Source organism: Ciona robusta, chromosome 3 (assembly GCF_009617815.1).
Source record: "Ciona robusta chromosome 3, ASM961781v2".
Classification (NCBI taxonomy): Eukaryota; Metazoa; Chordata; class Ascidiacea; order Phlebobranchia; family Cionidae; genus Ciona; species Ciona robusta.
This window is the reverse complement of record NC_143237.1, coordinates 10,422,921-10,445,393: the sequence shown is the minus strand read 5'-3', so window position 1 is coordinate 10,445,393 and position 22,473 is coordinate 10,422,921. Positions and strand designations below refer to the sequence as shown.

General features: G+C 35.7%; 7 protein-coding genes across 17 annotated transcripts in view; 3 read left to right on the top strand and 4 right to left on the bottom strand.

Moving 5' to 3' along the window:
- Positions 1-25: 25 nt before the first annotated feature.
- Positions 26-2,011, bottom strand: LOC149739311 (uncharacterized). Its single transcript, XM_089873972.1, has 2 exons — positions 1,876-2,011; positions 26-1,484 (listed from the first exon to the last, which is right to left on the bottom strand). Exons 1-2 carry the CDS (start codon positions 1,942-1,944, stop codon positions 423-425), a joined length of 1,131 nt encoding a protein of 376 aa, XP_089730098.1. The 5' UTR covers positions 1,945-2,011; the 3' UTR covers positions 26-422.
- On the bottom strand, positions 1,968-4,343 carry LOC149739310 (putative ATP-dependent RNA helicase DDX10). The gene has a single exon (XM_089873952.1). It carries the CDS (start codon positions 4,340-4,342, stop codon positions 2,132-2,134), a length of 2,211 nt encoding a protein of 736 aa, XP_089730078.1. The 5' UTR covers position 4,343; the 3' UTR covers positions 1,968-2,131.
- A 34-nt stretch (positions 4,344-4,377) lies between these two features.
- LOC149739309 (uncharacterized) lies at positions 4,378-6,080 on the bottom strand. The gene is made up of 2 exons (XM_089873980.1): positions 5,904-6,080; positions 4,378-5,550 (listed from the first exon to the last, which is right to left on the bottom strand). The coding sequence occupies exon 2, from the start codon at positions 5,538-5,540 to the stop codon at positions 4,881-4,883; it is 660 nt and encodes a 219-aa protein (XP_089730106.1). The 5' UTR covers positions 5,541-5,550; positions 5,904-6,080; the 3' UTR covers positions 4,378-4,880.
- A 1,665-nt stretch (positions 6,081-7,745) lies between these two features.
- Positions 7,746-12,790, top strand: LOC149739308 (mitochondrial basic amino acids transporter-like). The gene is made up of 7 exons (XM_089873978.1): positions 7,746-7,928; positions 8,145-8,188; positions 8,674-8,748; positions 9,127-9,363; positions 10,278-10,436; positions 11,136-11,353; positions 12,270-12,790. Exons 1-7 carry the CDS (start codon positions 7,886-7,888, stop codon positions 12,364-12,366), a joined length of 873 nt encoding a protein of 290 aa, XP_089730104.1. The 5' UTR covers positions 7,746-7,885; the 3' UTR covers positions 12,367-12,790.
- Positions 12,791-13,121: 331 nt separating this feature from the next.
- On the bottom strand, positions 13,122-19,024 carry LOC149739307 (uncharacterized). Of its 2 annotated transcripts, none has more exons than XM_089873975.1 (6): positions 18,517-19,024; positions 17,186-17,295; positions 16,757-16,836; positions 16,287-16,359; positions 15,603-15,761; positions 13,122-15,284 (listed from the first exon to the last, which is right to left on the bottom strand). In XM_089873975.1, the coding sequence occupies exons 1-6, from the start codon at positions 18,878-18,880 to the stop codon at positions 15,063-15,065; spliced, it is 1,008 nt and encodes a 335-aa protein (XP_089730101.1). In that variant the 5' UTR covers positions 18,881-19,024; the 3' UTR covers positions 13,122-15,062. The 2 variants fall into 2 exon arrangements, with proteins under 2 accessions (XP_089730101.1, XP_089730100.1); XM_089873974.1 differs by having other exon boundaries at positions 17,186-17,298; positions 18,517-19,023.
- Positions 19,025-19,155: 131 nt separating this feature from the next.
- On the top strand, positions 19,156-21,539 carry LOC149739306 (uncharacterized). Of its 9 annotated transcripts, none has more exons than XM_089873962.1 (3): positions 19,156-20,360; positions 20,526-20,540; positions 20,571-21,539. In XM_089873962.1, exons 1-3 carry the CDS (start codon positions 19,326-19,328, stop codon positions 21,117-21,119), a joined length of 1,599 nt encoding a protein of 532 aa, XP_089730088.1. In that variant the 5' UTR covers positions 19,156-19,325; the 3' UTR covers positions 21,120-21,539. The 9 variants fall into 9 exon arrangements, with proteins under 9 accessions (XP_089730088.1, XP_089730084.1, XP_089730089.1 ...); XM_089873958.1 differs by having other exon boundaries at positions 19,156-20,390; positions 20,511-20,540; XM_089873963.1 differs by lacking the exon at positions 20,526-20,540.
- An 18-nt stretch (positions 21,540-21,557) lies between these two features.
- The window catches only part of LOC149739304 (WASH complex subunit 5-like), a 31,647-nt gene continuing 30,731 nt past the window's right edge, over positions 21,558-22,473 (top strand). For both annotated transcript variants that reach the window (XM_089873949.1, XM_089873948.1), the window contains exons 1-2: positions 21,558-21,714; positions 22,080-22,257. In XM_089873949.1, the coding sequence (XP_089730075.1) occupies positions 21,558-21,714; positions 22,080-22,257 (335 nt within the window). The remainder of the gene's footprint in view (positions 21,715-22,079; positions 22,258-22,473) is intronic.

The window sequence follows — 22,473 nt, the reverse complement described above, 5'->3', positions numbered from 1 at the left end:
TTAGAAGCAAAACCTCTGGTATGCTGGGTTAAAAAAAAGTAAAACAACAGATTTAATAACAATTTAAAACTCTAGTCTTACCCAGCTAAATAGCTTATACATGGTAATAATTCAACACTAGCAATCTTTAATATGAAATATAAAAGTTTTTGAAATTTCTATCTTTTAATAGCCAGCTACATTACGCAGCAACCATTAACTTAACCTCAAGTCACCATATGATAGAAAATACACTGAAGGAAAGAGATTAAATATAAAAAAACTGCACTGTAGCGCAAAATATTGCAAGACGCAAAATATTGCAAGAACATTAAAAATATAAAATATAAGTATATAAAATTATTTAACTTTAAAAAAGCCCAAAAAAATTAAAATGTAAATAAAATACAAGAATAATCAGCAAGAAATTTAACCAATCACATTCAACCATTAAAAATCTGGGTGCTCTGATTGGTTGGCTTGTTTTTTAAACCATGTTCAAATGCAAAGTACATGCTGTCTCTATGGGTGTCTGCTATGTTATTTTCATGTTTCTGCGTCATTCGATCGAATATTAATTGTCCTTCTGAATCCTCAACAAACTTCATTGTGAGGTCATAACAAAGGTCCGGAGAATTTTCTTTGTCGTTGTTTGGAAAGGAAGAGTTTTGAGAAGAAACATGACCAGTGTATTTTAATGTGTCCGGCTCCTTTAGTTGGGGTTTGTTTTGCAATGGTTTGTTGTTGGTTGGTTTTTGTGGGGATAAAGCTATGTTAGATGATTGTGGATAGGTTTCAAAATGTTTTTCCTGACTTCTGTTGTTTCTTTGTGGGGATGACGCTTTATTAGAACATTGTGGATAAATTTGAGGAGATATTTTATGACTTCTGTTGTGTTTTTGAGGAGATAAAGCTATTTTGGAAGACTGTGAATAAGTTTTAATGTGTTTTTCCTGAGTTCCGTTGTATTTTTGAGGTGATAACGCCATTTTACAAGACCCTGGATATACTTGAAGATGTTTTTCTTGATTTGGCAACTTTTTTGGTAAGTTTGTACAGCAACTCAATGGAGAAAACGATGTTTCTTTGATCTCTTTGGTTATAACTGGTTCGTCTGGGTTTAAAACAACTTTTTGAACCGGTTTAAACTGGTTAGATCCTGATCCTGCAGCTTTGTGATTTGCATTTTGATTGTGAAGGTTTCTCGATTTATTCGTTTTGGAACAAGTTTGAAATAAATTTTCCACATTGTAGGAGTCGTAATTGTCATTGCTTATGTTACCTTTCGTTACTTTAACATTATTTTCATCATAACATTTCTCTGTGTTCAATTCCACCGCAGAACGGGAGGTATTTTCACGTTTTCTTTTTAATTTCTTTGACCCAGAGTCCCTCACATAGTGTAGCATGGACGATTGTTTAAATTTCTTCCTAGGTGAGATACGGTGAACTTTAAGTGAGGAATATCGGATCTTCGATATCTTGGGCGCTGGTTGTTCAACTTTCTGTGGAAAATGAAGTAATGAATCAACTAAAGTAACATTACGGGTAAGTATACTGCTAAGTTAGGTTTCACAGGCCCACAGTGGCGGAATCATGAAGTCTTTTCAATGCCTGACACATATACCAACAGCAGGTGTTTGTTTCTTAGGGTACAACACTTAACAGGCATTGTTATGAGCCAGTAGTTGCTAATAGCAGGCAGCACTCTAGATGTGAATCTTATGCATGTCTCGCTATATAACCTCACCTATGAAGAATACTTCAGAACGCCACTTGGTTTATTGTCAAACTTAGGATACCAGGTTCAATGCTCAGGTACTAACACTGGTGGCAGTGATATGCATATGTTGCATTATAAGACATCAAACATCCATTATTGATACGAATACACACCTTTCTTTTCATTGCAGACAACGACATCCAACCATCACTGGATACCGAGTATTCATATTTACCATTCATAATTAACCCTACCTGTCCTACACCTGTTCAGAGCAAATAGAAACCAATATTAAGACAGTAGTTAAACAATGACGTTAATTTTAAAATCTTTTAAGACATTGGTTAACGAAATGTGAGTAAGTTCAAACAGTTCCACAATTAAAGTAACGGTTTCAGACATTTCCTACAAACACACACAAAGACATTCCTATTTATTTCTTAACAAATGCAAAGCAAGCATTTCATCTTCATCTAAACTGCTTCCAAACCCAGTATTCAACTTCTGGTGTTTTGCCTCTTGCTCTTCTTCTTGCTCCTCATCCGAGTATGAAACAGTGTTTGTGACATCATCATCATCTATCACATCATCACCCATGACATCATCACCTATGACATCATCACCTATGTCATCATCACCTATGTCATCATCACCCCCAATAACAACTTGTTTCCCCCCTTCCAACTCAGCTTGCAATCTTCTTCTCTCCTCCTTGGCTTCCAACCTCTTCTTACGATGTCGCTCCCTGATCCTCAACCGATGTTTTTCACGATCCTTTACATCCGCCTCCTGCATCGCTTTCGCTGCTTCCTCAATGTTAATACCATCTCCATCCTCACCACTAGGAGGCAGTGGAGGAAACGCTTCGGCAACCTCGCCTTCGTCCCCGAACTTAATCTTCTGATTCATTCGCATCCCTTTTCTCAACAACCTCCGCGCTTCCGCAGCTTTCGATCTTTTCTTCTTCGCAGGATCCAATGCAACATCCGGAGCAAACTCCTCCACCTCAGAAGTCTCTTCCTCCTCTTCAAATACATTCTTCCTCTTTACAGTAATAAGATCACATTCATCATCGATCTCATTAAAGTTAAACTCAGAAGATTTCGTTTCTTCATTTACAGCAGAATTTTCCTTCATTTTTTGAGATTTCATTTTCCGTTCTAAAAACCTAACTCTGGGTGGAATAGCAAGACCAAGAGAGCTTGAGAATTCACTAAATGGGACCTTCATTGCATCAAACACTGATTTATCCTTCATTAGAAATGTGGATCTTATATACGCTACGAAACATCTTTGTGCTTTCCCTTTAAATTCTTTATCCTCTGCACAATAAGATTGAAGTTTTCTGTCAATTTTACCAAGTTTGTTTGACTGGATTTCTGACTTCAAAATCGGGACTTTCTTGTTTTGAAGATGCTTCAGCATTGCTTCTTTCTCTGTGGGCGTCAGCACAAGGAGAGAGTTCCCATTACCATTATATCGAGCTGTACGTCCGGCTCTGTGGATATAAGTGTCGGCATCTTCAGGGCAATCGAGTTGTACTACCCAGTCAATCTCTGGAAAATCTAAACCTCGTGCTGCGATGTCTGTCGCCACTAAAACTGCAAACTTCTTACGGCAGAACTCCTGGTAAACTGACATTCTGCGCAGTTGGTTCATGCGGCCATGCAGATGTAGCATCGGTGTGCCTGGCCGCAGCTTACAGAATGCAGCAAATATAAACTGTACCTGCTTACAGCTGCTCACAAACACCAGGCATTTTGATTTCTGGTGGTTTCTTATAAATGAGAACAAGACATTCAATTTATCTTTAAGTTCACAGCAGATAAACCTTTGTGTTAAACCCTGAGGAGTTGAATGTTTTGCTTCTGAATGAACAGAAATATAGGCAGGGTCCCGCAAACTTAAACGGGCAAGGTCCTTAACAGATTTCGTTTGCGTTGCAGAAAATAACAAAGTTTGCCGCTCACTAGGAAGGTTTTCAATGATTGCATCCAACGTGGTTTTAAAACCCATGTCCAATATCCTGTCCGCTTCATCCAGTATTAACATTTTCAAGTTATTCATATGAAAATAAGAGGTAGTGTCCATATGCTGCAATAAGCGACCAGGTGTGCAGATTATAATATTAGTTTTTCCTACGCTATGAGCTTCCTCTTTCACATTATTCCCACCAATAAGCAAACCAGCTGAAAAATTATGTTTCCCGCCAACTTTCTTCAAAACTTCAAATATTTGAAACGCCAATTCTCGTGTTGGGGAAATCACCAAAGCGCCTGGGCCATCCAACGAATTCCAGTTATGTTTATGCAAACATTCTAATATTGGAATAATAAACGCTAGTGTTTTGCCTGAGCCAGTTTTCGCTGCACCTAAAATATCTTTCCCAAGCATCGCAGGTTTAATAGCAGCGCGCTGAATTGCAGTTGGTGACACAAAACCAGCTTTTCGCAAACCTGCCTTAGTTTTTGTAGCAAAAGGAAATTCTTCAAACGTTTCAACTTTTGTCGTATCAAGATCAACCAAGCTCACAGTTTCCTCTTTCTCAATTTCTTTCTTTGGTTTCTTCACAAATTTCCTTTTTCTTTTCTTTCCTTTCCAAGCTTTAAAGTTCTGAATGTCTGAAGGTTGAACCGACATCTTTAATAAACAATGGTCCTACTTTTTTGACACAATTTCTATCAAACAAAAATAGAAATTAATAGCAAGGAAAGGGTAGGCTTCATTTTTGTAAGGTGTGAAATTAGTTTTAGGAAAATGGTTTAAATTGACGCCCACAACGATAGTAAAGACATACAGCTTGGCTTAACTTTTCTATTCGCACAAAATTTTCAAGCGGTTTATAAAGTAATAATTCCAATTTGCACCACACAATTTTCATAACATTGTAAACAAATCCTAACCAATGCTTATTATCTATGCAGCGAAGAAGCAAGGTAAAACTTCTATGTTTAAATGACTTAAATATCATGCCCACTTATAATTTATGTTTCATTCTAATATAAAAAAAACATCTTTAAATAGATTGACTTAAATATATAGTACTTTGTATAAAGTTGGTGAACTCTCGGTGACCACGAGTCTAAGAAGGTCTGTTGTAAACCAATGGTGCGAATAGCAACCAATGGTGCGAATAGCAACAATACAAAACCTATAGAAAGAATAAACATAACTGTGGTCAGTAGCTTGGCCACTGGTCAAGACTAAGAACCATCCACGAGCCATCAACTTCTTTCGTTACTTCCCTTTCAAATTCAACTTTTTTTACAGTCCCGCCAGTCACTAAGTTTCTAACATTAACTTGGACGGTGTCCTTAGATTTTTGTTGCGCAACTTCAGCTAAGTTTCTCAGCTTTGCCATGTAGATCATAGATAGCTGTATGTTTAGATGCGCAACTAACTGAGGGACATCTTCACCAGTTTGTTCCATACGCATCCTTAAAACTGGATTGAAAAAGTGGAATTCCTCCTCTTGGCTTGATGAAAACTTTACTTTATCTTCCTCCGACAATACCTCCCAACCAGACTTGGTTTCATCACAACATTCCTTGATCATTAAGTTATTTAAAACCTCATAATCTCCATTATTGAGGTGATCAATTATTGCCGTCATTACAGCAGGGCATGCAGCCACAAACTCTTTCAAATTAAACTCCTGGTTAAAGTAGCCGCGCACCATATTTCCAAATGCCCAGTTTCGAACACTGGTTATAGGGCTTGGTATTGTCACAACTTTTGGCTTTGCGCTATAAGTCCTTTGCAGAATACATTGTGATCGTCTTGATGCATTTAACAAGTTTAAACACGGATTTACCGCGGAAAGAGCAAATTTACCCATCGAAATGTATCTAAAGAAACACACTAAAATGAAACATATAACATATGTTATTATTTATATTATATATATATAATATATTTATTCATAAAATGGCAACATATGTGGTAAGTTGTAAGCACGAGGTGTATGAAACAGAAAAACGGTTATATAATGGGAGATTCAACACTATAGTGACATGACAATCTTTTTACTTTCAAAATAACGTAAGATTTGCATTTGCAAGTCAATTTTAGAAAAAAACAAAATCGTTTTTTAAATAAATCTCTACAGCTGGTATCAGGGGGGCCTAAGGGAGATTTTAAGACCAACATTTTCACTCATTACCTGCTTTGGTACTACTTTCTGTAACATAATTCACCTTACCTCAGCAAGTCGAAACTCTAATGCATTTGTTTGCATTGGAAATTCACATGTTGACTCCGAACAGTGATTCCAAAATTATTACGTGTTTACCACTCGTGGCATAAAAAGATTTTCTGGCGCTACGAAGTCAACTTGTTTTGGTTTAATAATAAACCATATTGAATTTTACACTAAAATTTATATAGTTTTAATTTTAAATGAAACGATAAACAATCGTAAAACTAAAAATTGGTTACATGTAAAACATATTTGGCACCACTACTGACTTGTATATTTTGCTGCATTTTGGGGTTTCGATTTTTTCCTGACATCTTTTTGTCGGCACACGTATACTAAATAGATTGGTTTATTTATCATCGTGTGACAGACGTTATAACATGGGTGTTCTGTTTTATAAATTTCGCGCCTGCTTACTAGTTATATGTAACCTTGGGGCTGATCTTTTTTATGGGATAGGGTGTTTTTAATTATGGCCGACAATTTAAAAAACCTAATAAGAGAACCACCGTGGCAAATTTGACTAAAATTTGTATCAGAATTTAACCCACACACACATACGTCAACAATAGTAGCACCGTCAACCCTCGAACCCGTATCCTATGGCCTGGAGACAAGCGCAGTATAGCTGGTCACTGTGCAACTCGCGGACCGCGAAAGCGTGAATTTCCGGCGGTCCAACATCTCGCATCGTCCCAAATTTCAATCGTTCAGCCCAAATTTTTGGCTTAAAAAAGCAAAGAATATATTTTAATAATTACCTAATAAATAAAACAGAAATAGAAGACTTATTTTATATAAAGGGTGACCGATACACCCTACAAATCACAATACTATAACTTAATTCAATAGCAATAAAAATTTTAATCTGAAGACACTGCGCGGTATATGGTTCCTACTACAAAAGCAGGTAGTGCGTTTGCGGTTTATATGACAGACCTCCTTGAGAAAGTAACGATACGACACTGCTTCGTGATAACGAACAAAGAGGCATAGTACTCTCCTATAGAGGTGTTTGGAGTCAGACTGAATAAAAACAAAACAAAATGAAACTGCGTGAGAACAGAATTAAAACAAACCACAATTTGTAATCGTAGCCCCTTTAAGTAAAGTTTAAAATATATTTTGTTGTAACACAAATTTTGTCGTACGAATTAAGAAAAACTCTATATTTTAGAGTCCGTCCACGCCAAAAGCAGACGGATTCTAGCTTCTGTTGGAGTGTATGGAGTCCGAATTTAGTTTAATACTGTAGCGGTTGACTGTGCGCTGGCACAGATTTAATGATAGAAAGATAGCTAAATCTAACACTAATCCATAAAGATTGAATATAAAGCAACGTTGTATAGCGAAAACAAAAGTGAACTCGCGAATTACAACTTCAATATTAGCCGCCCCCCACAATACCATGAAACTAACCAAGTAAAATGATACATACACCCCTTCTTTGGGAAATTTGATTTCCGCGGCTCCTGTTGGTGTGTTTGGAAATCGAATCTGGTTCAATACCACGAAACCAGAGTCCGTATATAAACACGAAAGGGAAAATGGTATACAGTAAACACGCCCCCTTTCGTTCTGCTTCGGTGCACCCAACCAATAGTAACACACGTGTGCACGCAGTACGAACGTGATTTAAAACACAAGGTCACGAGCATTTCTGTACACAGTTTATTGTGTAAAATAATATGCGTGCTGTCATGTTTTTTATCTTATCAACGCATTATATGAGCATGGTTAAACGAGTATAAATATAGTTGCATATGATATCCATGGTTTAAGACAAAAGGCATAGGAAACATAATATTAAACATATAGTATTAATTACGTCTCTCAGATTACTTGTTTAATTACTATAGAGAAGCCTTGATGAATACAGCCATAGTGCAGGCCCTATATAAACGTTATAGTAAGATCCAAATATTCTTTTAGAGTGACTAATACGACGGTGTTAGAATGTTGGGTTAGATGCATAATAAACTGTAATGGTTCGTTATTTAATTGAATATTTCTCTGGCTGTCTTGGAGGTGAGTAGCATTTTATAATGTAGATTTATATATGTATGAATATTAAAAAAAACAACATAATTTTGTAACTTTTGGTGAGGAAATTTATTTAGCGGAAAATTATATTGTTGAAATTTTTGACTGTCAAACTTCATTCTTTAAATAACATGATTTTTGCTATATTGTTTTCGAAGAGATAAAAAGATATGTTATATTAAAACTTTTACTTTTATATAGGAATAGCAGGAGTGTTTGTTGGTCAACCATTAGACACAATAAAGGTAGAGTTACCAATTTGTTTTAACAACTATTGTTTTGGTGTTAGTTCCTTTCTCTTAGTCCTTTAAATACCATTCGGCTGGCGCCGTGGCAAAGTGGTTAGCGCGCGTGCCTGTAATCCAGAGGTAATGGGTTCAAGGTTCATCGCTGCTAGCATTGCGGGCATATATGTGTCCTTAGGCAAGACACTTATCAGCAATTGCTCCAACCCAGTGGGCAAAATGGGCTGTCCAAATTATCAGCCACACCTAAAAAATCTCCAAAAGAATATTCACCCCCAAAGTAACATACTTGGTACCCCGTAAGCTGGCACAAGGTGTATAAACACCTGTGTTCTAAACTTCTAAAGACTATCGTTTACCGGTCACGCGAGGATAAATAAGTTACATTTATTTAACATGATCTTTGTTATCATTTTTAAAAAGATAATAGAAATTATGTTATGTTATTGATATATGCTTAAAGATCTTCATATTGTTCATTCCAGGTTCGTTTACAAACACAGGGGGGCAAATACAGAGGTGTATGGCATTGTTTTGTCTCAATAACTCAAAAAGAGACGGTTAGTTTTCTTTCAATTATACTGTGTTTTTTTGTACAAAAACATAAGGTGGCTGAGCTTCATTTAAAGGGTCATAATTCATCTGTGGATCAGTGAAAAAAGACTTTTTAAACAGAGTAAATTTTCATAACGAACGTCCAACTATTCTGTTCTAAATCCCAGATCCCATGGTGTACCTCACTGTAGTACCTCACCCATATAGCATAGAATGTTCATATACAAAGTAGGGATAATGGTCAACTCTAGCTTTATCTGAGGTTCTTACTCACAGTAATTAGAAGTGTAGCTTCTGCTAAGGCTCAATTTGAGGCACAAACCTTTTTTTAACTATAATAACATTTTAAAAACTTAAGTTTAATGGTCCCCATACCTCCGCAGGTGTATGGATTATTTAAAGGTATGGCATCCCCCATGTTAGGGGTTAGCCTTATCAATGCTATTGTGTTTGGTGTGCAAGCACAGGCGATACAAGCATTGGGCAAGGAGACTCCATACACTCATTTCATTAGTGGTGCGTTCGCTGGCTCGTTGCAGTCAGTGGTAGGGGCTCCTATGGAACTTGCGAAAACTCAAATGCAAGTACAAGGCATCGGTACGAGAAAAGCTCAAGAAAAAGTAAGTTTCATACTTTTTTATATTAAAAACTTTAATATATAGTAGGGTGGGGAAAGATGGGACACTTTTAGCACATAATATCCAAATATCCTGATCATGTTTCAACCAATTAACAACGGTCCATGGGAGTCGTGAGGATATAGTTTTATAATTCATTGAATGTTTTTTGTTTACTACTAAATAAGACGAGAAAATAGAGTTAAAAGGTGTCCCAACTTCCCCCACACTACTCTATATTTTATTGTATATAAAACTTAGATATTTATGCCAAAAGATCAGTTTTCGGAAAACAAATTTAAAATATTTAACCATTTATGAACATGATGGGAAACTTATGGTAAATTAGAAGCTGAGATATATTCAATAAAACTCAAGTAAATTTACTTTGTGGACTGTGAACATAAAGGTTTAATTTTATGTAGATTGTAACATGTAGGTTTTATATATAGTAGGGTGGGGAAAGATGGGACACTTTTAGCACATAATATCCAAATATCCTGATCGTGTTTTAAACAATTAACAACGGTCCATGGGAGTCGTAAGGATTTGGTTTTAAAATTCTTATATTTTTTTTTGTTTACTGCCAAATAAGACGATAAAATAAAGTTGTAAGGTGTCCCATCTTCCCCCACCCTACTATTACTATACGTCAATATTATATATACGTCAAATTTAAATAGTTAAGTACTGGGTAGGTGGGTTTTAAATGAATGCATCAATTTTATTTTCATATATGTTGGTTTTATATACGTTTGTTTTATGTATGCATTATAACCTAAGAACAGATTTAGCACAATAAAACTAAATCATTTTTAATCTAACTCCAGTAGCAAATAAGCATATAAACCAAGGTGTTAATAGCAATTAAATAATACTTTATATAAGTTGTTCATTCTTCTGTGTACAAACACCAGGTAGTTTACAAGGGATCAGTCGATGTTTTGCGAAAAACTTATAAATCACAAGGAATACGGGGTTGTTATCGTGGCTTGGTCATCACACTGATGAGAGAAACACCCGCGTTTGGTTGCTACTTCGCAACATATGATGTTTTAACTTCCACTGTGCTACGTGTAAGTAATTTGTTACTTATGTGTGGTTTATACATGCTTGCTGTTGAGTTGCTGAAGCTATTGCAGTGTGTGGATAACAGACATGACTTTTGGTTGGTTTGGTCATTTATATCCTCGTGGGTGGGAACTTGAGTGACTTATCCATGGTTGCCACTCCTATGCTCACAGTCGATTGCTGAAGCTATTGCAGTGTGTGGATAAGCAGACATGACTTTTGGTTGGTTTGGTCATTTATATCCTCGTGGGTGGGAACTTGAGTGACTTATCCATGGTTGCCACTCCTATGCTCACAGTCGATTGCTGAAGCTATTGCAGTGTGTGGATAAGCAGAAATGACTTTTGGTTGGTTTGGTCATTTATATCCTCGTGAGTGGGAACTTGAGTGACTTATCCATGGTTGCCACTTCCATGCCCACAGTCGAGTTGCTGAAGCTATTACAGTGTGTGGATAAGCAGACATGACTTTTGGTTGGTTTGGTCATTTATATCCTCGTGGGTGGGAACTTGAGTGACTTATCCATGGTTGCCACTCCTATGCTCACAGTTTAGTTGCTGAAGCTATTACAGTGTGTGGATAAGCAAGCTTTTGGTTAGTCTTTTACATCATTGTTTCCCAACCAGTACCATTGTCGTGTACACAGTGGATTGCAAGTGCTTCCCCAGCTTACAACATATCTAACAAACCTTCCCATTGCATAGGTAAATAAACATGAAACTTATACAATGGACGGAATAAGTAAGATGTTACTTGCTGGTGGATTTGCTGGCATTGCTTCATGGGTGATCACGTATCCAGCTGATGCAATTAAATCACATATACAAGCTGATGGAGCAGGGGGAAGACCTAGAAAATATAATGGAATAATTGACTGCACTAAAAAGTTATATTCTTCTGAAGGATTATCAGTATTTTTCAGGTACAGTATGGTTAAAAAACCAACAAGCTGAATTATCTTTGCGAACACAGGTGTTTTATCACATAAACCTTGGGCCCATAGCATCTTTTCCATACACCTAAACACCTTTATGTACATTATGGTTGTATATGTGAATGTGAACTATTTATCCTTGCGTGGCAATGCTGTTGTTATAACACAGGCGTCCTATTTCATACACCTTGTGTCCAGTATAGTCGTATGATTCAATTTAAACTACTTTTCTTTGCATGACAGTCATTACAAAACTGGTGTCCTAATTTATACACCTTTTGTCTGCTTGAATAAATTTAATTTTATAATATCAACTTTATTGCAATGGCTTACTTAAAAAGCCAAAAATAGTCTATATTATTTTATGCCTAGTAGGGAAATTAACAGATTAATGGAATTTTCTCGAATGAAAACAACAGCAATTAAATATCTTATTTCAAACAACTCCTGCAGTCTTATAAACTACTGTCTATGTAGGTTACTATTATATGCATGATTGACAGAATAAATATATCCCACTTAATCTAATCGTATACTGCATTCACAATCAAATGATTGCACATAATTTTTCTATATTTGTAGGTAATTGAATAATAAAGTTTCGAGTAACACAGAAAAGTAGTTTTAGTTATTGATAAAATATAAATATGGTGTTCAAGTATTCGAACTATTGGAGCTAGTACTGTTTTGGTAATTGCAGGTTCTTTATGTTCTTACAATCCAGGTTAAAATATACTTGAATTACTTTATATTTCTAAAGGCTCTAACCTTATGTGTCTAGTTCTGTCATATACTGTTACATATGACTTTCCTAGCGTCTATTTTATAGAAAACAAGAGAGCTCTTTATTTTATCATATTATTACCTTGAATTTGTGCATTATTTTAACTTTCTTTTTTTCCAGGGGTTTGAACTCATGCTTGTTGCGTGCCTTTCCTGTTAATGCCGCAACATTCGCAGTGGTGCACGTCTCGGTTCAATATTTAAACAGCTTTTTCTAAGAAATCCAATCTTGTTTTTACCTAAGTTGCAAAACCGCTAGAAAATACAGAAAGCTTGAAATTTCTCTGCAAAGAAATGTTAACAATTACCAAGATACACAACTTATTCACTTTGTACTTGCCATGTATTTTTCTACAACACATTGCACTGTTTACCTTTCACTCTGCCCTTGTCAGATACACATAGTATATTGCACTGGAAAACAGTGGGTTTTAATTTTATGTTTGCTTCAAAATAGCATCAGTGCCTTTTTATTATAGATTTTAGTTCCTTGATGCAAATTTTTCAACTTACTGTTTTGTATGAGTTTAAATTCTATGAATAAGGTTGTTTTAAAACATTGTCTACTATTGCTCAAATTATGTGATCAAATCTACATTTTTATTGTGTACGACTTATTTAAAATAAATTGAAGAAAAGAAATGTCTAGTTTTTGAGCACTTCCCCATGTTATAACAGGACAGTAAACATAAGGTGTATAAATACACCATGTGTGTCTGGTGTATAAGAAGACACCCATGTTATAACTCAACACTAAGCATGAATACAACATGTTCGTCGGGTGTAGAAGACACCTATGTTATAACTCGACAGTGAGCATGAGGTGTATGAACACACCATGTGTGTCTGGTGCATAAGAAGACACCCATGTTATAACTCAACACTAAGCATGAATACAACATGTTCGTCGGGTGTAGAAGACACCGATGTTATAACTTGTATATTACATACTCCTATACAAACAACAAAACCACACATTCATGTTGATTTATTGTAATAGAAATTCCAAACAACACAAATAAGAATATGTGGAGCAAAAAATTTGCTTGTTAATGCAATAAAGAAGCTTTGACATTATTGGGAGCTGGTTGTTGATCATTACAATGTATCTTTGTATTTCTGGCACATAAGTTTAAGGAAATGGTTCCCAAACTGTGGACCATGACTAGTATTTGGGTATGGTGATACTTTTATTAGGCCACAATTTAAAATTTAAATAAGGCTGATGTATTTTGGCAAGTATAAATTGTATTGGGTAAGTTCTACAACCAGGGATTCAGGACAGAGTTGGCATTTTACCCCAACATGTATATTCTATATGGGCCAGTTCTGTCAGTTTAGTGGGCCAGGGAACCTGGATTAAGAACTCCTTTTATACCTTACTCTGCAGATATACTTAAAGCATGTAGTAAACCATGAACAGAAGTTAAAATATATTTGGGAACCACTGGCGTAAGAAGTGAAAACTGTAATTTCCAACATAAAATATTGTGAGTTAACATAACAGTTAAAGAAGGTTTAACCTTAATTACCAATTTACCATTACTTAATGCACAGATTCAATGTAACTTATTTAAATTCATGATTTTCGTTGATAATTATTGATATTGTATTTTAACCGCCTTAGTTTAGGTAACTGGAAACCCACATCAAAACATGCTTTACCATAACATAAGTTAAAAGTAACAATAACATATCTACATTTATTTACCATGATAAGAACAAGCTGGTTTTCTACAGAAATATCAGCAACATTAGAGCTCATGGATACATTGGTGAAATATTTGAGCATGATCAAGACAAACAATATATAGGAAAATACTTTACTTATTCTGCTCTGCTACAGTGCTTCTCAACCCCTGGCACCATTTGATTTAGTTGGGCTATGCAATGTGTTTTTTCAAAAATATCCAAAATTATTATCATGTGTACTCTATCGGGTAAGATGGAGATGGATTACATCTGCACTTGAACCCCGTCTTTCCAAATTGTGGTTTTAACAATTAACAACGCTTTTTTTAGATTCTTTGAGTTACATTTACATAATTCTGTAAATATTCCTTGTTTACTACCAAATTAGAGGAAAAAAGAGAATGAAAACATGTCTTTCCCCTCCCTACTATATATAAGTTGTGCGACCGTTTTAGAGTCGCGGGGCTAAAGTTAGATAATTCTGTAAATAGATTTTGTTTACCACCAACAAGAAACAAACGTCTTACCCCGCCCTACTATATATGAGCAGTGTGGAATGTAGTTTGGGAAAAAAGGTTGCCAGTTAAATATTATGGTTGCCACACATTGGGTTGGGAAGCACTGTAGGAATATTATTTAATACATTATTTTTGGGCAAGTTAGGACCAAATTCAACCAATATACCCTTGTTGTAAATATTGCATTATGATTTCACTTTGTAACCCATTTATGCAGAACAGCAATAAAACACAAAGGATCCTGTGAGGCCAATTATTGCCAACCCTGCAGGCAGACCAATATTATGTGGGCCATAGGCGCCTATCTTTTGGAAAAACAGGGTATTTTTGATGCCCTTTGCCCATATTTATACCTTAATTGATGCATTATCAGCAGTATGCCGGTTCTCGTATGTACCCAGATTTTTAACATCAATTTAATTCCAGGACATGTATGCTCTGCATTTTAGGCACCAAACCTGGGGTGGCGGGGTAGGCATGGCAACCCCGTAATTTTGCACTGTATTAATCAGTAAACATTTTAACCATTAAGTTAGATTTGATTTATAGGATTGTGTACTAACTCCCATGGTCCCGTGCATTTTAAATAGTCTGACGTCTATACCCTGGATACAAATGCTAGGCGCCTATAGGTCTGTCCATTGCCCTTTATACAGCCAACGATGTGTATCTGTATTCACTGTCCAATGCAGACGATTCCCCCTCTACCACACATGGGAGGGGGAAGTGGCAGACGATGAACTAGACGAGTTTTTCCGCGCTTTCGCGTGAGTTAATATGTGGGACTTAAGGTTTGTAGATTGCGCAAACTTTTTGTCGCAACTCCCGAACGGGCAGACGTACGGCCGATCACCGGTGTGGATCCTCATGTGCGTACGCAGGTTGAAGTCCAGGGAGAAACGCTTCCCACAACTATCGAATGGACACTGGAATATAAAGGTTGATTAACACATGTTAGCAGTGGCATAGTTAGATTTTATATGATGTCATGTCTGGCGCTACAATTAAAGCTGACGACTTATATCTAAAGATCATTGTGGCCATATGTGTCTTTGGGCAAGGTACAGCAATTGCCGCAACCAATAGTCACTTATGGCTTGTCCACGCAGTACTAGTACAAAAAGACATGACGCTTATAAAATTTTCAGTTAAATTTCAGGGTTATATTTTCCAAGTATGTTGCAAAAATGCTGTCACGCACATATATATGACATACATATTTTCATACACCACAACACATCCACCTGAAATGGTTTTTCTCCCGTATGGACAAGCATGTGACGTTTAAGCTTAGAGCTCTCCACAAATGCTTTGCCACATTCTGCACAAACGTGCACGCGGGGACCATGGGTGTGCAGGTGCTTTCTCATAGCTGCGTTGTCTCGGAACATCTTCTCACATCCCTGGTTGTATATAACATTATGGTATAAAATGGTTCAGAATATAGTGTTTGAAATTCAAAGAATCTTTAAGCCATAGCCACTGTAAGATTGTATAGGCAACATGTTCTCACATCCCTGGTGGCATAAAAGTTAAGAATGTACGTAGTGTTTGAATTCAGGAGAGGTTTAAGCCAAAGCACAACTGGTGGACTTTTTCTTGGTTTGTAAAAATGTGTGGGTAAGATTTTCTTATTTTTCTGTTTACACAAAGATATTCTGGTGGAGTTTTGTTTCCTTCCATGCAGTTATGTTGGGTCTAGCAACGCAGTCAAGGGTCATGGTTATGCCATTATTACACATTTATACAAAAATTAAACTCTCTTTTAAATATAATATGAATTTTCAAATTGGATAAACATCATTGAATAGGTACAAAAGCCTAATCCTTATCGAGAGTTTAATAATCATAACAACAAACTTTTTTTATCATTAACTTTCCTGGGGGGTCAGTTAAATACTTTACCAAGGTATGTAATTAACACTCACGGCCTGAGGGCACGCAACGGTACGTTGGGCTTCTTCGCCTTTCGCTCGTTTTGGTTTCATTTTAAAGTTGGAGCTACAAACATAAATATGTGGATTAAACATTGACATTAAAACAAATATTTTATTTATCCTTGGCGTGTTACAACGACTGTTGTTTTGCTGTTAATTCCCATCTCTTTGCTATGTTTTTTTTAAATATGACTTTTGTAATCACAAGGATAAATAAATTTATGTTAATTCCCATTTCTTTGCTATGTTAATCAAATATGAGTCATATGACTTTTGTTTTTGTATTCAAAAGGATCAATAAATTTTCTTAAATTTTTTCAATTATGTTATGTTATTGCTCAATAAACACAGAACCATATTATTGGTACAACATAAGTTTACAGGACTTTGCAAAAATGCTTATTTTAGAACAACAAGTTCACTAATTATGGTAAGAAAAGCGCAGAGGTTGCTATGGTTACCTTGCAAGTTCAGCGATTTCAGGTTCGGCCAAATCTTCATCAACACTGGAGTTCAAATAATTATAATTGCTCGAATCAACCTGAAAATGGTTTAAAATATTGGCTTGTAGGTTAGAGGGTATTAAAATATTCAAGTTTTAAAGACATTCCTGGCAAAAATCGAAACTTTTTTTATGCTTACGTTACAATAAACATTGTAAAAACAGAGGGTCGAGGGGGAGTAACGGTAAAAATGACAGTCGCTATAAAAGATAGTATATATTATACAATATATTCGATAAAAGGTGTTTCTGTGTGTAAAACGGAACCTAATTTTTTATCTATTTTTTAAAAACGATACCAAATTCATAAAATTTAAAAACAAAAAAGAAGATGAAAAACACGGTTCATTCAACAAACACCGAAATTCCTAAACACCACATTACTGACTTGAGATGAATTTTTCCCCGAACTTTCTCCTTCAAAAGTAACAGCAGGTAGTCGGGCTAATGCAGCGTATTCGTCATTTATGTTTTCCCCTTCAAGTCGTTTCTGGTCTTCTGCTGTAACGATGAATGTAAATCAAAACACATAATAAAATATATAATATTAAAAACTTTATTTAACATGAAACAAATAGATAACAGTTAAGGTTGGCTCATACATGTTGTATACAGAGCAGTAAGCTTGTAGCATTTTTGGTTAAAATACAAATTATTTTGTTTGTATATTAATAACTTTATTTGAATGTTGGATTACCATAGTAAAGATTTAGAAATATTTTAAACAAAAAGACAAGATATAGCGACAAAACTAAAGTTGTTAAAACACGCTTACAGTTAAAACATATTTACATTTAGTTGGAAGAAAACAAGCGTGGTCAGTGGTCGCTACACCTAGCAGACATCAACTAAGTTGTATACGCGAATTCAAAACATAGTATAATAACAAAGTATATATTATTGAAATATAATTTAAACATGGCATTGGAGAAATTAGGGTTAATTGGTTTAACACAATGGTGGCAGCATTAAGATTTAACTATGTTATTCTTTGGTCACAAACGAAGCGGTTAAACCATTATTCCATACCAATGGTATAACTACAGTCGTTTTAGCATAAAATAGGAAAATATCCAAAAAGATACCATACTTAGATAGATATACAAGAAATGGTTATACAAAAATGTTCTACAGTTTAAATATAAATTGTATAAACAAGAAAAATAGGCATATACAAAATTAAAGATATTCACAAATAAAAACCAGTTATTTTTATAGCCTATGATACAAGTGTACATTATATGCATTACCTTTCTATTAGATGTTATATAAAACTATCATCAAATTACAATATATTAGTTATTACATTAACATATGCTTATGTAATGCTGTAAAATATTAAAATCTTCTTTATCTTAATTATTCCTTTAGTTATTTCATATTTAAAGATAAAAAACACACAAAATAAACGTTTTTAGACATAAAGCTCAAACTATTGAAACAGCTATAGTTAAAACACAACTTCTAATGCAAAGGGCGTCGCCATTTTGCGTTTGACCGCAACTATGGCATGTCGCCATCTTTATATTTTAAAATTCCAACATGGCGGACTGACTATGCGTGTGTTTAGACGTGTGTTTCTTAACTCAGAGTCGTGAAGGTTATATACGTAAAAACGTGTGTTGGAGTATGGAGATTGCTCTTTTGTGTGGTTTTAGTGGTTTGTAGTCGTTTCAAAGGTTTCTAGATTCAGATATACAGGAAGATAGTTTTACTAACCTGACGACCACATCGTAACCGAAAATTCTCCTTCCAGAGTTTTGATTTGAACTTGTTTTGGTTCCCATTTTTTTGACTTTTTATCACCGTCAGATTTCCTGTTTTTCTTCGACTTTTTGCGTTTTCCAGGATTTGACTTTTGTGTGTTTTCTGGGATAGGTACTTCGTCCTCGCGTAATACACTATTCTGGGTTAAATTTGCATCTGCTACTACTTCTTCTGCAGGCTGTAGTACTAAATTATCTTCGTAGCCAGCGTCCTGCCTCACTTGATGTAATGGCAATAGGCTCTGACCTTCCATATTGTTATCACTTAGCTCAGTTGGTACCGATAACTCGTGATGAGACAGAACATTAGCGTCCATATTGTTTGCCTTTATCGCATTTTGCTCCCCGAATCGTGACCGAAAATGCACCTTTTAAACCAGGTTCTCGCAGTAAAAGTACCAGTAACTACAAAATCTTGTCTAGAAGTAATAAATATGTGGTAATATGAACAGAGTTTCCCCTTACAGCCGAAGTGTGATAACCAGACTAAAGATTTCGCCGTGCGCCATTTCAACAGCGGGTGGTCACGTGACGTTGCGGTATAATGCTCGCCCTAAATGTGAAGCCTACAGTATACAACATGCACTTCTCCACACGTTAAACCACATATATTTAACTAAATATGGCCATAAAGAATATACTTACAGCATAAAACATGTTATGTAATGTAAAATAGGTCCAAAATGCCACTGCCATTTATATAAATATGTAAAATGCATTTTATTGCAGAATTTGAATGTGTTTTTTTTAAATAAATAAAATATGGATGATGCAAAAAGAAGATGGGTTACAGATGCTTTGGCCTATGCTGCTTTATATGAGCTTGAAGATGGATTGAACATGAAAACATTTGTGGCTGCGTTGCAATCATCATGTGTTTCTATGAGAAGACTGAAAAGGAAAGAAATTTTTGAGTTAGCTGAAAATCAACCGGAATGTGAGAATGAAGTTTGCCATCGTAAGCGTCTTTTGCTTATTTGTTTGTGCGTCAAATTAATAATGGCGCAAGTTCCTAACTTTGTAATACATGGAGCGAAACCTGTAACTTCAATGCCTTTGGTTGAGATATTAAAATGGGTGGAAAAAATCCGACCATATTTCAATAAGGAATGCCAACATATTTATTTTATAACTTTTGAAACTGTTAAGCAGTTATTGTTTCTGCTGTTGAAAAATAATGACAAACAATCAGCCTCAGTGTTGATTTCAAATTATGAGGAGTATTTTACATTAATGGATTGCAACAGTTTTAATGTAATGATTGCGACTTATAACGAAAAAACTCAAGTACGAAAGTACGGTAATTACTTACTTCGCATGCTGATTGAGATTGGACAGATACACTGTTCATTAGATAGCAACCCCTTTCTTTATCGACTCCAAGACAGAGTTGCTCATGTGAGGAAAGAAGACAATGATAAAGATGTTAGTGAGGGTACAGATGAAATGTGGGAAAAACTGGAAAAGTACGAAGAAAAGTTGGATAATTTAAAAAAGAGAAGATTTGAAGAATCTTCTAGTGGAAGCATTTGGGAGGATTCTAGTGTTGGACTCCAGTCTTCAGTTGAAAGCATGGAATCAGAATCTACAGAAGATATGATCGTTGGGGGTGATGGTAGTTATGTGAATACAGATGGAGGGTTGAATGGGGGGTGGGTGAATGGTTTGGGGACGAACGAGGGGGAAAGTATTGGTGGTCATGTTGTGGGGGTGGATGGGCATGAGATGGATGATGACAGTGATATAGTTGTGGATGACGGGGCTAGTGATGAATGCAGAGTGGTAGATGACGAAGAGGTATATGACGAAGAGGTAGATGACCAAGAGGTATATGACGAAGAGATGGACAACCACGAAGTATATGACGAAGAGGTAGATGACCAACAGGTAAATGACGAAGAGATGGACAACCACGAAGTATATGACGAAGAGGTAGACGACCAAGAGGTAAATGACCAAGAGGTAAATGACGAAGAGGTATATGACGAAGAGGTAGATGACCAAGAGGTAGATGACCAAGAGGTAAATGACGAAGAGGTATATGACGAAGAGGTGGATGATCTTGGAGAGGTAAATGACAGCGACAGTGACATAGTGGTGGATGGGGAAACAGTAAATGACGAAAAATGTGAAAAACTCGTGGAGATTAACCAGGTGTGTGACTCACTTGGAGTGGTGGATGGCCAATTACGTTATGAAAGTGAAACCAGTGAGGAACTTACAATAGAAGAAAAAGGGGATGCCGATCTCAGAGCAGTGAATGAAAAAGCAAATAAAAATGAGGTGAATGAAAGTTCTGATGAATGGAGTAAACAAGAAGACGAGAATTTGATGGAAGGAGTTGAAAAATATGGACTTGGATCATGGAATGATATACAAGATGCTTTCCCATTGCTTGCCCATAAGGAACCTGATGCCTGCTATAACAGATGGCAGGAGCTATGTAAGGTTTCAAACCATGAACTTTCACTGCAACAAGTTTCCACCAATGATCATGGCTCGCCTGTGTATCGATTAACTCGTAAAAAACACATTCGAAAAATATTTAGTGAGTGAATGTACTCTTGCCATTTTTTTTCCGCTATTGTTTACAAAAAGTAGTGTAAAATTTAGTATTTAGTATAGTTTTAAGCTTTGTTTCATTTAAAAACCACTAACTGTGAAGTGTTGCAAATGGTATTAACGTTGGCTGTCAAAAAGCTCTATCAAAATTAAAAGCAGCTTATTCAAATCCAGTGATAGCTACAACCTCAACTCCTAAACAATAGTACTTAAACCCTAACCCCTATAATCTCAAACCATAAGACAAAATGGGGGATAAATATTATTTCAATATATTTCAATACCTAACCCACAACTTTTTTATGTTTGCTAGCTTTAAATTTCCCACTGCCAATTGTTTGCTGCCAAAAATTATGTTTTTTGTTCAAAATCAAGTTCTCTCAGGTTTTTATTTCTTTACTTTCTATTCCAAAGGTTTCCCAATACTTAGTAATGGCGCAGGACTTTTTAGCTGATAATAATCTATGTGGACAAACTATACTACGTTTAGTAAGCAGAGGTAACGCAGTAATTGCAGAACTTCTACGATTGTCGGATTTCGTTCCCTCTGTGTTTAAACTGGAAAGCAAAGCTGAGCAACTTAAATACGGTGAGACAAAATTTCGTTTATTTTAAAACAAAACTGGAATATTAAATGCCTAAAGTGAAATAGCTGTTTTAAAGTCAATTTCCTGACCTATAAGTAACAGAGGCCATGTTTTTTAAATGTTTAACAAATCTGGGCTGGCATTGTTAAAATGCAATGTTTTTTGGGCTCTGATGTGTGTATGCTATAGACAGTTATAAAAAAAGTAAAAGCTGTCCTAATGTGTAAAATGTGAGTGTTAAACCAAAATGTAAGCCCTGTAATAAAGTTGTGGCATGTTATGTGTTTTACCTATAGGGCAAAATTGTGTTGAAAATACATTCCTAATATCATATTGTTACTTCACAATATTCTTTGTTACATCACAGGTTCTATTGTCTCTGACTTTAGTTACTTTCGTGGCATCGAATATTACGAAAACAAGATAGACCAAAGCACGCAGCTGCAAGATATAGACGAAGAGTTCCGTGAAAATAATCTCCCGATATTAACGAGGTTCTATCTGGCATTTGAAAGCATTCATAAATATGTGGTGGATTTAAATAGGTGAGAAGATTTCTGATATTTATGGAAAAGTTATACATCTTATTGTATAATAAACGGCATAAAACCTGGCATTTAGGCCAGAGTTGGTCTTCGCATGGCCTTTAGGGACCAACAGACGATTGACTCAGCAATTCAGAAATAAAAAAAACAGTCTGTTACATATATTGCTTCTATATTTACAATGCGCACTTATTATTTAAATGCAGTATGTTTTAA

Bases quoted from the DNA above. Each gene is read 5' to 3' on its own strand.
- LOC149739311 (XM_089873972.1), bottom strand. From the start codon at position 1,944: ATGAATGGTAAATATGAATACTCGGTATCCAGTGATGGTTGGATGTCG. The intron at 1,485-1,875 runs GTGTGTATTCGT...CATTTTCCACAG, and splicing joins TGTCTGCAATGAAAAGAAAG to AAAGTTGAACAACCAGCGCC.
- LOC149739310 (XM_089873952.1), bottom strand. From the start codon at position 4,342: ATGTCGGTTCAACCTTCAGACATTCAGAACTTTAAAGCTTGGAAAGGA.
- LOC149739309 (XM_089873980.1), bottom strand. From the start codon at position 5,540: ATGGGTAAATTTGCTCTTTCCGCGGTAAATCCGTGTTTAAACTTGTTA.
- LOC149739308 (XM_089873978.1), top strand. From the start codon at position 7,886: ATGGTTCGTTATTTAATTGAATATTTCTCTGGCTGTCTTGGAG. The intron at 7,929-8,144 runs GTGAGTAGCATT...ACTTTTATATAG, and splicing joins TTTCTCTGGCTGTCTTGGAG to GAATAGCAGGAGTGTTTGTT. The intron at 10,437-11,135 runs GTAAGTAATTTG...CCCATTGCATAG, and splicing joins TAACTTCCACTGTGCTACGT to GTAAATAAACATGAAACTTA.
- LOC149739307 (XM_089873974.1), bottom strand. From the start codon at position 18,880: ATGGACGCTAATGTTCTGTCTCATCACGAGTTATCGGTACCAACTGAG. The intron at 17,299-18,516 runs GTTAGTAAAACT...TCATCGTTACAG, and splicing joins GGTTACGATGTGGTCGTCAG to CAGAAGACCAGAAACGACTT. The intron at 16,837-17,185 runs GTCAGTAATGTG...AACCATTTTCAG, and splicing joins CGGGGAAAAATTCATCTCAA to GTTGATTCGAGCAATTATAA.
- LOC149739306 (XM_089873954.1), top strand. From the start codon at position 19,326: ATGGATGATGCAAAAAGAAGATGGGTTACAGATGCTTTGGCCTATGCT. The intron at 20,541-20,570 runs GTATATGACGAA...GATGACCAAGAG, and splicing joins AAGAGGTAAATGACGAAGAG to GTAGATGACCAAGAGGTAAA.